The sequence below is a fragment of the Calliphora vicina genome, chromosome 2 (assembly GCF_958450345.1).
Source record: "Calliphora vicina chromosome 2, idCalVici1.1, whole genome shotgun sequence".
Lineage (NCBI taxonomy): Eukaryota > Metazoa > Arthropoda > Insecta > Diptera > Calliphoridae > Calliphora > Calliphora vicina.
This window is the reverse complement of record NC_088781.1, coordinates 47,980,046-47,996,120: the sequence shown is the minus strand read 5'-3', so window position 1 is coordinate 47,996,120 and position 16,075 is coordinate 47,980,046. Positions and strand designations below refer to the sequence as shown.

Sequence of the window (16,075 nt, the reverse complement as noted above, 5' to 3'; positions counted from 1 at the left end):
GTTGCTCACCAAAGCTTATGGTGAATGTTTTCCATCGGTTTCAATGTATGAAAGTTGGTTTGTGCGGTTCAGAAGTGTTGATTTTGACACGGAAGACAAAGATTGCCCAGGCTAGCTAAAAAAGTGTGAAGACTAAGAATCGGAGGCATTACTCCATGAAGATTGTTGTCAAAGTCAACACAAGCTTGCAAAATCATTGGTTGCTACACAATCAGCAATTTCAAAATGTTTGCAAATAGCTGTATTCATCCAAAAGCAGGGAAATTGGGTACGATACGAATTGAAGCTGAGAGCTCTTGAAAGACGATTGTGTATGTCTGAAATGCTGCTTCAACACTATAAAAGAAAATCATTTTTGCGAATCATGGATCACTTACAATAACCCGAAGCGTAAGAGAACGTATGTGTAGCCCGACAAACAAGCAGAATCGATACCAAAGCCAAATATCCATGGCGCTAAGGTAACGCTCTGTATTTGGTGGTATCAAAATGGTCCTATCTATTATGAGCAGCTGAAATCTCCTATCTGTACCCAACGCAACTGATTAATTTGAAGCGAATATTGGAGGAAAAATTACCAGAATACGCGGCCAGTCATAGGTTAGGTTATAAAGGCAACCGGTATTGCGAGCTCACTTGGGTCCATGAATTGGGCTCTTTGTTATATCTGAAGGATCGTGCTCGGGTCGCCAAGAGGTCCTTCACATGTCGGAATGGGGTTCGACGCCGAACCAACCTGACGCACGAATAAACGAATCCATCTTCCAAATTTCCACACTCGATACATCCGCTTGGTCGGATGTATCGAGCCGTAGTCCGTGCCACCCGATAGAGCAGTGCAAAGACAGAGGAAATGTTCAACCGTTTCCTCCTCGTCGTCATTATAACAACTTCTATAGAAGTCATTATATGGAGTATTCAGTTTCCAATTAAGCAGTGCCCAATAAGCACCGATATACAAATTCGTAGACTAGCTCGAGATACCCCACCCCGTAAGGGACATTGATCTATGATGGTAAAAAATTGGCCATGTGGGTCTCGATATCGAGCAATTTGTCAAACTACACCATCTGAGCTGAGCAGACTCAAACAATTTACGCTATATGAGTGATTTATAGCAGGAGAGCGGTAAATCGACTAAAAGATCAATCTCGTCGACTTGCAGACGTGAGTGTTTTTTTGGCCAATTCATCCGCAATAGCATTGGAAAGTACACTACAGTGACCCAGCACCCAGAATAACTCAAGGTTAGAATGTCTCGTCATCTCGTTAAGAGATACCCGGCATTCATATATCAATCTGGATGTCAAATAGACAACAGAGAGGTATTTGATAGCTGGCTTACTGTCAGTACAAATTCGGATATTCACACCAAATAACCTATAGTACTTCATCCAGTATTCCGCCCTTTTGATGACTGAAATCTCAGCTTGAATTACACGACACACAGTGGTATGAGAAAAAAAAAGATGGAAATAAATCTCTAACTTCTAAACTCTTAGTCCGATTTGAATGAAATTTGACTTGCGCACAGACGAAGTGTTGCCGAGTTTAAGTTTTGAATTTTGACTGCACGGGCCCACCGGGGGTGCGGCCTGGGTTCCCCAAAGTAGGACACATCGGGTATGTTCAATTTTTAAAACGATCCTATTTCTTCGGCTGTGTTCCGATTTCAAAACGATCACATATATAGAATCTCCTCGTCGAGCACTACAAAGCTATCAATTATCTCATATAACTTAGGAGATATTCGCATTTGAAAATTAAATTTTCATCATTTTTACCCATCCTACTCCAGTTTTTTGATAACAGCGGATCCAAATATTTCCCGATTTTCTCCATTTTCTCCATGTTGGACTAACAATAAATTTATGTATGAAATATAGAAAGAATTGTTTAAAAATCATGACTGAGTCCAAAGTTACATGCATTTGAATTTTAAAAATTTTAAAAAGGCGATTTTTCGCTATTTTTTTGGAAAAAAGTACTATTATTCTTTTTAAGTTATCTAAAAATTTTCTTAAAGGATGTATAAAGAATTTGTACTTTTTAAAAAGCTAACTTTACATCGAATGTTTTAAATTAAAAAAACATTGAAAATTTGTAATACTGAGGGGACCAGGTCCATTCAAAGAACGCCTATTTTTTATGTAAAATTCAACTTTAGTGCAAAAATTCTCAAATAGCATAGGCGATATCAAAATATAGTAACCCATTTTACATGGCCCAATATGTTCTTAATTATTTTGTAAAGGGTTCCGATAACCCCGCCCCTGGTATGGATATTATAGCCTTAAAACTAAAAAATCCCAGTTTTGGGATTTTTCAACACTTTTTTGGGAATTGCGGGATTCCTGATTACAAATTTAAAAATTGGTGTTCAGTTTTTCATTTTAAATCGAAAAATCTATATTACTGTAAAATTTTTTAAAAAAATATTCATAAATAAAAATTTTATTTCAAACTAAAATATTTGTATCTTTGCAAAAACTAAAAAAAAACATTTTTTGTCATATTTTTAAAAAAAGTATTCCATGATTTTTTAGTTGTAAAAAGTTGAAGCGTCTGTCAATAAAGGTTAGGGGAGTGCAGTAGTCAATGTTCACAAGGAGATAAGATATACATCCCAGAATAAACGCATGGCCGGTACATCTATAGTACTTATTCTAACCGCCGAATTTAGGGCCAATTGTAATCATTAGTGCAGAGATTCGCAGGATTCTCTCAATCATACTGCAGTAGGTGGATTTACTTAGAGCCTTCCACCATACTAGTGTTCAATACATTAGTGTGGGCTTTATCACCATGTCAAATAACCATTTCGCATTCCAAGAGTTTATTCCTCAGGTCTTCCCAATGGCCCTTCTACAGGCATAAATAGCGATAGCCGCCTTGGACGCTCTCGCTTAGATATTCGGGCTCCAGGATAGCTTGGAGTCTAGAATGATACCTAGGTACTTCACACTATCCGATAGCTTAAGTTCCACACCGTTAAGGAGCGGTAATGGGAAGGAGGCCAGACATGAAACCGTTACATTCCATCATGACAACTCTAGGCCACATGGTCTGTTAAAAAATATTTAGAATGTGCTTGGGAAGTTTTGCCTTACTCGTCTTATAGTGCAGACCTTGCCCCGTCCAACTAATATTTGTTTCGATCAATGCAGAAGGCTCTCTCTGTGATGCCTTTCACTTTGAAACAGAGTATCCGAAGTTGACTTGATTCGTTCTTGGCCTCAAAACAGTGAACAGTTCTTTTGACTCAGAATCCATATGTTGCCAGAAAGATGGTCAATACATTGACAAGTGTTTTTAAAATAAAAGCTAAAAATTTAAAAAAAACATCCGGCATTTTTAAGTTATACACATATAAAGGTATATAAAGGTAGGGCATCAGTAAATCAACTCCTGCTTATTCTAATTTACTTTCGAGCTCTTATCGAGTTCAAAAGAAAACTTTTCCAAAAATTAATTGCATGCAAATATTGAAATAGTTGTATGTAAACAGAAATGTTTGATGGTTGGGTTCATAAATTCTCAGTAACAGAACAAATGTGCAGATATTAAAAAGTTTTTTTTTTAGTTCCAAAAATACAAACAAAATACATGCATCAGTTTTACAAAGAAACTGACTGAACAACACCAAGCAACACAAAACATTTAAAGAGAAAATTTTATTTTCAGAAATATTTAATTAACAAAATAATTTGGGGGAAATTTAAAAAAAAGAAATATATTGTTAAACTAAATAAAACATACATAAGTATATAATATAATAAAAATAGCAATTAAAAACTCAACTGGCACAGCAAAGCAGTGCCTCTTATAATCCAGTGAGAGCTGTCAGTCTTGGGATTACATTCCAGTAGCATGCCCACTACAAAATTTGTACTATGACCCGTGGTTGAGAGCACTCCCCTCCTTTCTGATGTTTTGTAGAGAGGACAGACATAAATATGTCTGGCTTTAAGATCGGACTTCTTTACAGGTTTCATCCATATTAAAGGCATACGATCGAATAGTTCACGAGGTTGAGATTCGGCTAAATAGTTTTCAATACGATCCCATCGGGCACCCTCTAAAAATATACCATACACATAAACACCATCTTCGGGAGCAGTTATATTGGCCATTTGATCCTCTTCAATGCGTAAGACTTCATAATCGAAAACCAGTAAATCGATGGGTATGACATATTTGCGGGCAAAATTTTGCTGGGCACCTGTCAGAAAGGCTTGAGTAAAGAAAAATCCCGATAGCCAGTAGGTGGTGGGCGGACCTTCTTCGTACCATTTCTAAGGAGAAGAAAGGGAAAGATTTATTTTTTATTTTTCTTTCAGTGTATTATCCTTTTAATATTAACAACTAACCCAAATGTGTTTATTTCCTTTTCATGTAACTTTATTCTTCCTTTTGATTAAAATTACATGATTACCTTAATATTTACCTTTATAAGAAAGGTCATGTACCCATAGATATTAAACACATTATACTACCAATTCTAAACCACTTTCTAAATAAAATGTTGCCTAGCTACCAGCAACAAAAGGAAATAAATATCCTGTGTAACTTTATAATCGAAAAAAACAATATTTAGTTACCTGTAAAAATGCTAAACGGCGCAGGAAATCAGTGATGTAAGCACCTAAAGGCTTTAAACTGGGATAAGATTTGGAAGCCCACATAGCTGGGATTTTACTGATTAAAATCGATTTGTAAACCGACTCATAGGCAGCAGACATAACAACTAAACCTAAAAATAAAGAAATAAATATTAACATTAAAAAAGGGTTAAAAATATTTTTAAATTAACGATTTATATGTGAAAGAAAGCAACGAAAAAATGTCATTAAAACAAATTGAAATTTAAATATTTTATTTTTGTACAATATATTGGTTTCGTAAACTAATAACGTTAAGTAAATAAAACAAACAGCAAACGTTTTACAAAACTAAGGTCATCGAAAACCTTCTACAAATGTTACAACATCAAAAAATAGTTACAACATCAAACAAATCATTTGACTTATAAAGGTTAACGGAAAACATTAATTTAAAAAGGAAAACTACCCAATAGAGGAAAATAACAAATAAACCAACATCAACAACAACAATGACTTTAAGAACCCAACGAAATGGACCATTAAGGACTGCCAATTATCCAACAACTCCCCATGGCCCTACACAACCAATGAGTAATAAAACAGCTTTAAGTGGAAGTGGCAGTGGCAGTATTGGACAAGCAGCCAAAACTAAAATGTTGACATCGTCATCAAACTCTTCAGCAAAATCAGCAAAAATTTGTGTAAATTTTAACAGCATGTTGGTTGATGGTCCCCCCGATGATAAGAAAAATTCACGTACCACTCCACATCCCACTCCAGCTTACATGCAATGTACTGCTGGTAGAGCTAACGATAAGGGAGGTGATGCTGAGGATGGTATCAGTATGAATAGTGATGATAATGATTATTTGTATCGGCCAACAAGATTGTCAGGAGGTAAGCATTAAAATCAAACTGTTAAAGTAAATAAAAGACTAATGAAATCATTGGAATTGCAGTCAAATAAAATCAGCCACACAATTTTCTATAGAAAACTGTTAGCTGTCAAGCAGCCACACAATTTTCTATAGAAAACTGTTAGCTGTCAAGCAGCCACATAATTTTCTATAGAAAACTGTTAGCTGTCAAGCAGCCAGAAAATTTTCTACAGAAAACTGTTAGCTGTCAAGCAGCCAGAAAATTTTCTATAGAAAACTGTTAGCTGTCAAGCAGCCAGACAATTTTCTATAGAAAACTGTTAGCTGTCAAGCAGCCACACAATTTTCTATAGAAAACTGTTAGCTGTCAAGCAGCCACACAATTTTCTATAGAAAACTGTTAGCTGTCAAGCAGCCAGACAATTTTCTATAGAAAACTGTTAGCTGTCAAGCAGCCACACAATTTTCTATAGAAAACTGTTAGCTGTCAAGCAGCCACACAATTTTCTATAGAAATTGCAGTCATTGGAATTGCAGTCATTGGAATTGCAGTCATTGGAATTGCAGTCAAATAAAATCAGCCACACAATTTTCTATAGAAAACAGTTAGATGTCAAGCAGCCACACAATTTTCTATAGAAAACAGTTAGATGTCAAGCAGCCACACAATTTTCTATAGAAAACAGTTAGCTGTCAAGCAGCCACACAATTTTCTATAGAAATTGCAGTCATTGGAATTGCAGTCATTGGAATTGCAGTCAAATAAAATCAGCCACACAATTTTCTATAGAAAACTGTTAGCTGTCAAGCAGCCACACAATTTTCTATAGAAAACTGTTAGCTGTCAAGCAGTTACACAATTTTCTATAGAAAACTGTTAGCTGTCAAGCAGTTACACAATTTTCTATAGAAAACTGTTAGCTGTCAAGCAGCCAGACAATTTTCTATAGAAAACAGTTAGCTGTCAAGCAGCCAGACAATTTTCCATAGAAAACGTGTTATCTGTCAAGCAGTCACACAATTTTCTATAGAAAACTGTTAGCTGTCAAGCAGCCACACAATTTTCTATAGAAAACTGTTAGCTGTCAAGCAGCCACACAATTTTCTATAGAAAACTGTTAGCTGTCAAGCAGCCACACAATTTTCTATAGAAAACTGTTAGCTGTCAAGCAGCCACACAATTTTCTATAGAAAACTGTTAGCTGTCAAGCAGCCACACAATTTTCTATAGAAAACTGTTAGCTGTCAAGCAGCCACACAATTTTCTATAGAAAACTGTTAGCTGTCAAGCAGCCACACAATTTTCTATAGAAAACTGTTAGCTGTCAAGCAGCCACACAATTTTCTATAGAAAACTGTTAGCTGTCAAGCAGCCACACAATTTTCTATAAAAAATTTTGTGATTTAAAGCAGTTTCTAATTATATTTCAGTTTCTAATTATATTTCAGAAATTTCTTATTGTTATACATGAAATACAGTTAGAAATTTCTGAAATACAATAAGAAATTAAATTAAAATGGTTATAATGCTCCAAAATTCTAAAAAATAACTTTAAAATCTTGATTTAACATTTTAAATTTAGAAAAAAAAAATTCAATTTCATTTCAAAGCAGGTACTACCCAACACCGTCACGTAGCCGATAAATTAATTCTCTCGCCAAGTCAGTGTAAACTACAACCCGCTGGCTTCAGATTCTTTGATCCCAAGAAACAAGTTAATGTCATCAACTTGCAACTGCACGATAATCAAATGAAAACAAATGGCGGCGGCGATTGTCTGATGCTGATGATGCCACCACAGCAACGGCGCTGCGTTAAAAGCCGAACACGTGCCACACAGACACTGTTTCGGTGAGTTTATTTTATTCAAATGAAAGATTAAAAAATAACCTTAAAAAAAAACACAAACAATCAAATTGAACTAAACGCACCCGGATATGAAAAATGTGTAGCAGGAAGATGAATGCATGATTTACAACGAATTTCTTAATGCTTTTAACAAATTTGAAATATGTATTATTTAATCTGTCGCTATGATAGATTGAAAATGTTTTGTATTATTTTTAGAAACCCAACAACAGGGAGTGGTGTGGCAGAAAGAAGGTTTACTATTTAGATTAGAACAAGAAGATAAAAGCTTTGACAACACAACTGTGTTGTCAATATTTAAGTTGATTAAAAAATATGTATATGTATTTCAAGGATGATATCAAAGAGAAAATTTAGTAATTGTAACACCGAATAATAACTACATAAAACGATATCTAGAAGGATTAAGCAAAGGTCATTATTTTAGTAATCACATCAAAAGAATCGCAATAGTTTGCTTTTTCAAGAGGCACGAATTTTTAAATATATATAGTGAAAGCTATGATGATCAAACTGTGCATTTATTTATCGATATAAAGCTAAATTACTAGTATGTAAGATCTTTATTCCCTACAGAACTCCACTACTATTCCAATCAGATACCCATAGCCTCTTCTTAAACATGATTTCACCAGCCTTATGAGGCAATTTATATTTTCCTGTTTTTCTAATTTCCCCAAATTATTTAATTCTTATTTTATGTTAGTATGTTGGTTTATTTGTTTATATGTTAGTTTAGGTCAAAATTTTTGATTGAATTTTGAACCAGTTCTCGTTCCTCGAATAGACTGATATTTGGCATTCATGCAATCATATACCTGATGACAATGCAATATTATGTTCAAAACTTCGAAATTAAATTCGAAGTTACGTTCGAAAAATTTAAAAGGATTTTAGTAATCTCTAGATCATGTATAAACCAGATGACAATGCAATATTATGTTGGAAATTCAAACTTATGTACAAGGTGACTCAAAAGTAATCCTCCTATCAGAAAATGCTATAAATTTTGCGATTGGCCCCTAATGTCAGTTCTGTTTTGACATTTGTGTAGTAAACACATGCGAAATACACGTTAATAAACAAGTTACGCTACACTGCACGGTGGCTCATATATCAATTTCATCGGCCAAAAGTCCGACTTTTTGTTAACTCCGATTTCAAACATTTTAATGCCATTCAATAGTAAACACATTGAAACTAAGGTAGCCAAAAAATTAGATAAAAATATTGTCAATTGTGTGCGTGGCATGCTGTTAAAGTCAAATATTTTATGTCATTTTATAAAAATGTGATTTTTGTAAATTTGATCAGAAGTAAATTATCATTACTTGCTAACTATTACAGATAATTGGATGATTTTTCCTTTGTTATGTTGGTAGGATAATAGTCTTTAAGAGCTATATACCTGATGTGTTATTATTTTTTTCTCAGGTACTATATTTTAGCCAAATTTGAATTTCAGTGGAGTAAAAGTGCTTAGGGTCAAAAGGGGTTAAACAAATTTTACAACCAGGAGAAAGTCCAAAGTGTCCTCTACTTGTTGACCTGTTTGTTGAACACTTTTTTCATTTGAATGAAATTACTCCCAAATTTTTGTTCTATTTTTATTTTATTTGTTCATATGACTGGCGCAAAGTACAAGTCGCAATTTTGAAGATATTGCGATAAAATTTGGTACATACATTTCTCTCGGCCCGAGGACGAAGTCTATTGAAAATCGGTCCACTATTTCACCTAGCACCCATACAAATGTTCTCCCGAAGTTATACTTTATCGGTCGTGAATCGTTAATTTATATATGTATCTACACAAATTTTGCTCCAAATAAGTTTTATATAAACTGAATTAATGTCACCTAATTTTATGATGATCAGTCCATTATTAGTCATAGCTCCCATATAAGACCCGCTTCCAAAAATCACTTTAACGAGCATAAATCTCTTAAAAATTTTGGTATAAACATAAAATTCAATAGAAATAACATTCATATAGATGTAAATCACACGACCTAATTTCATGGCGATAGGTCCATAATTAGTCATAGCTCCCATATAAGACCCGCTTCCGAAAATCATTCACGAAAATAAATTATAGTGTAGGGTATTATATAGTCGAGCTTGGCCGAAAGTAAGGAAGTATTACTTGTTTTTATCTGCTGATAACTTTTTTAATAAGTATAGCTGATTCAAAAAACAAAAAATTTGCATTTTCATACTAAATGCTATAAAAAATTAAAAGTTCAAATTTAACCTTAAATTGCGCAACAACTGCTGAACCGAAATTTATAAAATATCTCTATCGGTTCAAAAGTTACAGAGTTTTCACCGATGAAAAACGAAAATGAGCCACTGTACACTGCTCCAGAACACGGAATATTGCTGACAATTTATTTGACCAATAATCGGTCGGTGACTTTGGCACATCGTGAATTTCGTCGCAGATTTCCTGACCGTCCAACGCCTAGCCAAAATTTACGCTTCTGGAGCACTAAAAATCCGCGTGTAACTCACGAAGAGCCCGCTCAAAGTCACTGTATGGTGTGCTGTTTTCGCTGGAGGAGTCATCGAACCTTTTTTCTTCGAAGACGTCGCGGGCCAAACGGTTACTGTGAATGGTGAGCGCTATAGAGCAATGATCAACGAGTTCTTTTTGCCGCAACTTGATGAATTGGGATTGGAAAACATGTGGTTCCAACAGGACGGTGCAACAGCACACACTGCACGTGCCACAACCGATATGCTGAAGGATGCATTTCCCGGGCGCCTAATATCCCGTTTTGGCGATTTGCACTGGCCAGCAAGATCGCCTTTTTTGATACATCCCAGAGTAGAAAACCTTAGCGCCCGGCCGAAGGCCGTCAATGCAAAAGAAATTTTCTGAGTGAAGCCAGTTTTTGAGACATCCCAGAGGAGTAAAACTTTCCTTTTTTTAGATTACATAAATAAATTGCTTCGGATTGGGAATTATTTCATATCTATTGGGATTTATTTCATTGGGAGTTATTTCGCTTTTTTGGGAGTAATATTTTTAAAATTATGAAACCGCCGATTATTGGGAGTAATTTCATTTTACCCTTTGGTAGTTATTTCATTTTTCAAGTTTGGTAATTATTTCATTTTTGATGGGAATTATTTCATTGGAAGTTATTTCATTTGGGAGCTATTTCACGGTACCGTTGATTTTAACATACAGACGGACAGACGGACATGGCTATATCGACTTCGCTAAAATCATTTTTGCACCGAATCATTATTTGGAATGAAAAATGGATCTATTACGATAACCCCAAGAGTAAGAGATCGTACCAAAGCCAAATATTCATGGAGCTTATGTAATGCTCTGTATTTGGTGGGAGCAAAAGGGTCCTATCTATTATAAGCTGTTGAAAAGGTTGGGAAGTTTTGCCTCACCCACCTTATAGTCAAGACCTTGCCTCGTCCGACTACTATTTGTTTCGATCGATGCAGATCGCTCTCTCTCTGGAATATCCGACATTAGCTTAGTTATTAGTTATATTGGCTCGGAATTCATTTGTTCCCAGAAAAATGGGACTACCTAGCTTACAATGGCCAATCATTTGAATAAATTTATATCATATGTTTCAAAATAAAAGCTAAACATTTTAAAAAAATCTCGCATTTTAAGTCATAGAAATTCAAATATTTTGATTCTGTAGCACTGTACACTGTTTGTTTGGTTCAAAATTACGAATCAGATATGGCTTTCATATAAAAAACAGCCAACTTTAAGAGAAATGTTGAAAATGTTGTGTTGGTTGAAAAAAAATCGGTTTTAAAAATATTTTTCTCGATTTTGACCCATTATAGGCCCGAATTACAATGGCTTTATATACGCCGTGGGAAAGGTCTTTGAAATATCTATCATTATTTGTTTTTTGGCTGCAGTTAAAAAAAAATGAAAAACTTTGATTCTTCGTGGATTATTTTTATTTGGTCTTTTAATTTTTTTTACATCAAGTCGAGAATATGATGTAAATGGCCGCCGCCACAGTTGATTGTCATTTGAGCCCTTTTTATGGCATTTTCCATCACTTTGGCCAAAACTTCCGGCGATAGGTCCTCACATTCTTGACGGATATTGTCTTTAAGAGCTGCAAGAGTCTGAGGCTTGTTGACATAAACCCGCGACTTCAAAAAGCCCCACAAAAAGAAGTCTGGAGCGGTCAAATCAGGCAATCTTGCTGGCCAGTGCAAATCGCCAAAACGGGAGATTAGGCGCCCGGGAAATGCATCCTTCAGCATATCGGTTGTGGCACGTGCAGTGTGTGCCGTTGCACCGTCCTGTTGGAACCACATGTTTTCCAATCCCAATTCATCAAGTTGCGGCAAAAAGAACTCGTTGATCCTTGCTCTGTAGCGCTCATCATTCACAGTAACCGTTTGGCCCGCGACGTCTTCGGAGAAAAAAGGTCCGATGACTCCTCCAGCGAAAACAGCATACCATACAGTGACTTTGAGCGGGTGTAATGGCTCTTCGTGGGTTACACGCGGATTTTCAGTGCCCCAGAAGCGTAAATTTTGCTTATTTACGTACCCGCTAAGATGGAAATGGGCCTCATCACTCATGATTATTTTTGATGAAAAATCATCTTCCTTATTAGTCAAATAAATAGTCAGCAATATTCCGCTTTCTGGAGCTGTGTAGCGTAACATTGTTTATTAACGTGTATTTCGCATATGTTTACTACATAAATGTCAAAACAGAACCGACATTAGGGGCCAATCGCAAAATTTATAGCATTTTCTGATAGGAGGATTACTTTTGCGCCACCTTGTATATCCATATTGTCTGTACTTATGAATTAGTAATCCCGAAATAGATCAAAAATCAAGGTAGTCGTTTGGTTTGCTTATTTGTGGGCCGATTTTCTATATTTTAAATAGCAACCGAACAGGAACTATGGCGGATATATTAATATATAAATCATATATTTAAGTTATTTGGGGGCTACGGCAATATCAACTCCGCCATCTATAACCATCCATAAGATGTATACTTTAAGGGGTTGCTAATGAAAATATAGAAATTAGAAATGGTAAGACAAACTAGAAAATAAGTACATTTTTGTTTAGTGGTCATCCTTATTTCGAAAAAATATTTGTTAGGTGTGAATTTAACTTAAGTTTATTAAAAAAAAATTACAAACTATTTATAAAATCCTGTCAGGTTTTACAAAATAAATTTATAAAAAAAACAAATACTTTATAATCCCCATTTAAAAATCCCTCAAAGTCGCATCAACCTACGCATTTAACTTTTACACCCCCCAAAAAAACTCACAAGACACAATACAACAAAGTTTTTGTTTAATTTTAAATTACCCTTAGAAAACTTCATCATGGCCATGATAATAATGATGATGGTCGTAGTCATCTTCAGGCTTTTGATAAGAATAGCCATTAAGTTAAAAAAAGTAACAACAACAGCAGTAAATATTTCAGATAATGTTAAATGAAGCTATATAATTACCCTGATAAAAAAAATAATTTAATGCTCGCTGCTGCTGCCTTGTAGCTAATGGTATTGTTGTTACTCATCATCATCATCTACATCAACATCATGATGAAGCAACCCACACATTATTTTCAGATGATGGTAATGATGATTTCATTGATAATGATGAGGTTGTTGATGGTACAGGCAAATATCCAGTCAAGTGGAAATTATGCTTAAAATATGAATAGAAAATTGTAAATCACAAAGAACCATTAAAAATATATTTATGTATGAACATAAATGCATTTAGATTAATATTAATAAAAGAGCTCTTTCCGTTTCATACAAAAGAACCATTTCTCTTTCTTTAACAGAGAATCATCAGCTCAAACATTGCCCTATTTACCGGGTGTTTCCAATGATCCGGAGGAATTAGAAAATTTAGAAATATTTAAATTGCCCACCATATTAACAGGAGATGGTCCTCCCGGTTTATATGAGGTGGAAGTTTTAGAAAGAGCCCGCAAACGTTGGTCCTTTGCCAAGGCCTTAAAGGAGAACTTTCGCAAACAACTGGCAGAGGCCAAAGAACAAGCTAAACTCCAGGAACATGAACATATTTTGGAAGCTTTTGAATGGGAACATTGGATAGAGCGTGAGGAATATATACAGGAATGTCAAATGTTAAGATTGGAATTACTAATACGTATGTTTGATAAAAGAGAGCGGGAAATGCATACAGCTTCTAATGAGAGAATACAAAAAAGCTGTGAGCAAATAGAAGCCAAAAGAAAAGCAGCTCTTAAAAAGAATGAAATCGAATTTAATAGAGCTTTAAGGCGTCTGGAAATAAAGCATAACAAACAGCCTAGAGTATGGCGTAAGGAACATATTACCCAAGAATTGGGTGATCCTGGCTCTGAATTCTATGCTCCCAAAATGCGTTATGGTGTTAATCCAAGTCGAAGGCATTTTACTGCATCAAAAAAAGGTTTCAATATGCGTATGGATGACTTGGAGAAGAGAGCCATTAAAATGGATGCCAAAAATCTGAAGTGTCCCTTTGCCAAGCTAAGAGAATGGTCTAAACCCAAAGAAGTTTTGCAGGAGGTGGAGCAAAACTTTTGCTCGGAAACAAATCTGAAAAAGTTGTATGAAAGTCTTAGGGTTAGTAATGAAACACAAATTTATCCTTAAAACAAAATAATCTTTATCATTAATAAAATTTCAGACTCTTCGAGAAACTTCCAGAATACAGAAATACACCCCTCTATGCTTAAAGGCTAAAGAGCCCTCAAAAACTGAGGAAAAACCTGGTCAAAATCTGCAAATACACCTACCCGAAGAAGTTATCAGCAAAGTAAACACTCTCAGCTCTAGAAGTAGCACATCAGCAGCTAGCTCTATTCTTAGAGATTCCCAAAGTTCCCTAAAAGAATCTGAACAAGAGGACTTTATGGAGGAATTACGCCAACAAAAGCAAACTGAACGTCTCCATATGGAAATGTTGCAAAATGAAATGCGTAATGAAGAATTGGAAACATTAATCAACTCATATGAGGGCAACACCATTGGTTGGTTAATGCGTTTTTTGACCGAGGAAATGTCACGCTTGAAAGAACAGCGTAAACTGCATTTCTTTACTATGATGGCTAAACGAGAGAGATGGCATCGTGAGGCTGCCGAGGCGGGTTTAAGACAAAAAGAGAATTGTATGCGTGAGGAGTACGAGAAACTTTATGAGGAGTGTGATCAAACTAATAAAGAAGTAACGGACAAGTTTTTGGAATCCATACTGGATACAGATATCCATGACTATGCTGACCAAAAAGCCGAACAGCATGTGGTAAACATGGCTCGAGAATTAGATAAAGAAATTGCCGGTTGGCTAAAGTCATTTAATGAAGTACAAAATCCTTTTAACTATCATACCCTAAGGCATGCTCTCAAGGATATTGTTATGCCGGATATTGAAAAGATACTTTATCGTTTAGAAAGAGATGACTGCATTGACTATATCATCAATGACTTGTTGTTTGGCAAGGTTTATCGGGCCTTGGAATCGTATGATGTTTCATTTGGAATTGCCAATGATTTTGTGGATCGTATTATAGACAATGATCTTTATCTGAACTCTGCTGACTGTAGTTCCGACTGCGAGTGCACAGAATTTTGCTGTTGTTCTAGAGCTCACCAAGAAGCCTCAGCAATAATTCGAAAAGTTATACGCTATGCAGTACCCGGTCGACGTTGGCGTACTGCAGAGGAGCGAGTTGCCTTTGAAAATGTTCGTGATTTATTGGATGACGTTTTTGATCAAGTAATACCCAGGTCTTCTATTATTTCTGTTGATATGCCAAAACCTCCAGAATTTCACGATCAGCTAGCTCATACCGATTTAGTATGTTCGGAAAATGATATGATCATTAAAGATAACTCGGACGAAAAAATATCCTTAGAATGCTATGATGAGGTAAAAGTTAGACGGCTAGGTTCTATGAGTGGATCCGCTGTCGCAGATATTACCAAATGCTTAAAGAGTGGTGAAAAGTTACTGCTGGTAGATCCAGACAAGCTATCGGATGATCGCTCGTTGTTACATATGGATGAATATGTCAAGCCTGAGCCACAAATACAACCCCGTAAAGTGCATATTACACCCAGTACCCATGATATTAAAAATATCTGGACTTTTGATAAAACTCCAATATTTGCACAAACATCATCAGAGGAATTTTTAGAAAGAATGCAATTAGAAGAGGAAGAAGTTTCTCCAGAAGAAGTGATACCAACACCGGAACATAAATCCTCTTCATCTTATGAGATTTTCGAAGAGCAGTCAGAGAGTGAAGAAGAAAAAGAACAAATTGAGGAAGAGGAATTTGAGGAAGGGGAACAAGCAATTGTATTTAAAGAGTCAGACGATATAAATTTAGAGCCTCCAGCTGTACGCTTTATTGAAAAACCGGAGGAGAAAATCATTGAGGTGGCACCAATACAAGAAGAAGAAGATGATGATGATGATGCTGAAGGGGTTATGGAGGTATTATTTTCTTATGATCCCACTGTTAAGTATTCAGTGCCAGTGCCCTCAAATTATGATATGATGACAACCCAGGAAACTACGGAATATAAACAAAATGGGTCAAGCAGTGAGGAGAATTAGTGATTTTGCATTCGACCAGAATATATATTTTTTTAGTTCCTAGATTATTTTGTAACTTTATATTATTAATAAATATTTTTCTGTTTTTATTTTCAAA

General features: G+C 35.4%; 2 protein-coding genes across 2 annotated transcripts in view; one reads left to right on the top strand and one right to left on the bottom strand.

Annotated features, from left to right (window-relative positions):
- Positions 1-3,788: 3,788 nt before the first annotated feature.
- Positions 3,789-16,075, bottom strand: part of Dhc36C (Dynein heavy chain at 36C) — a 138,806-nt gene continuing 126,519 nt past the window's right edge. Inside the window, exons 28-29 of the mRNA XM_065499980.1 lie at positions 4,602-4,753; positions 3,789-4,295 (exon numbers count right to left, since the gene is read on the bottom strand). Coding sequence (XP_065356052.1) covers positions 3,789-4,295; positions 4,602-4,753 — 659 coding nt within the window. The remainder of the gene's footprint in view (positions 4,296-4,601; positions 4,754-16,075) is intronic.
- LOC135951583 (uncharacterized) lies at positions 4,969-15,988 on the top strand. The gene is made up of 4 exons (XM_065501261.1): positions 4,969-5,501; positions 7,094-7,334; positions 13,187-13,979; positions 14,044-15,988. The coding sequence occupies exons 1-4, from the start codon at positions 5,114-5,116 to the stop codon at positions 15,976-15,978; spliced, it is 3,357 nt and encodes a 1,118-aa protein (XP_065357333.1). The 5' UTR covers positions 4,969-5,113; the 3' UTR covers positions 15,979-15,988.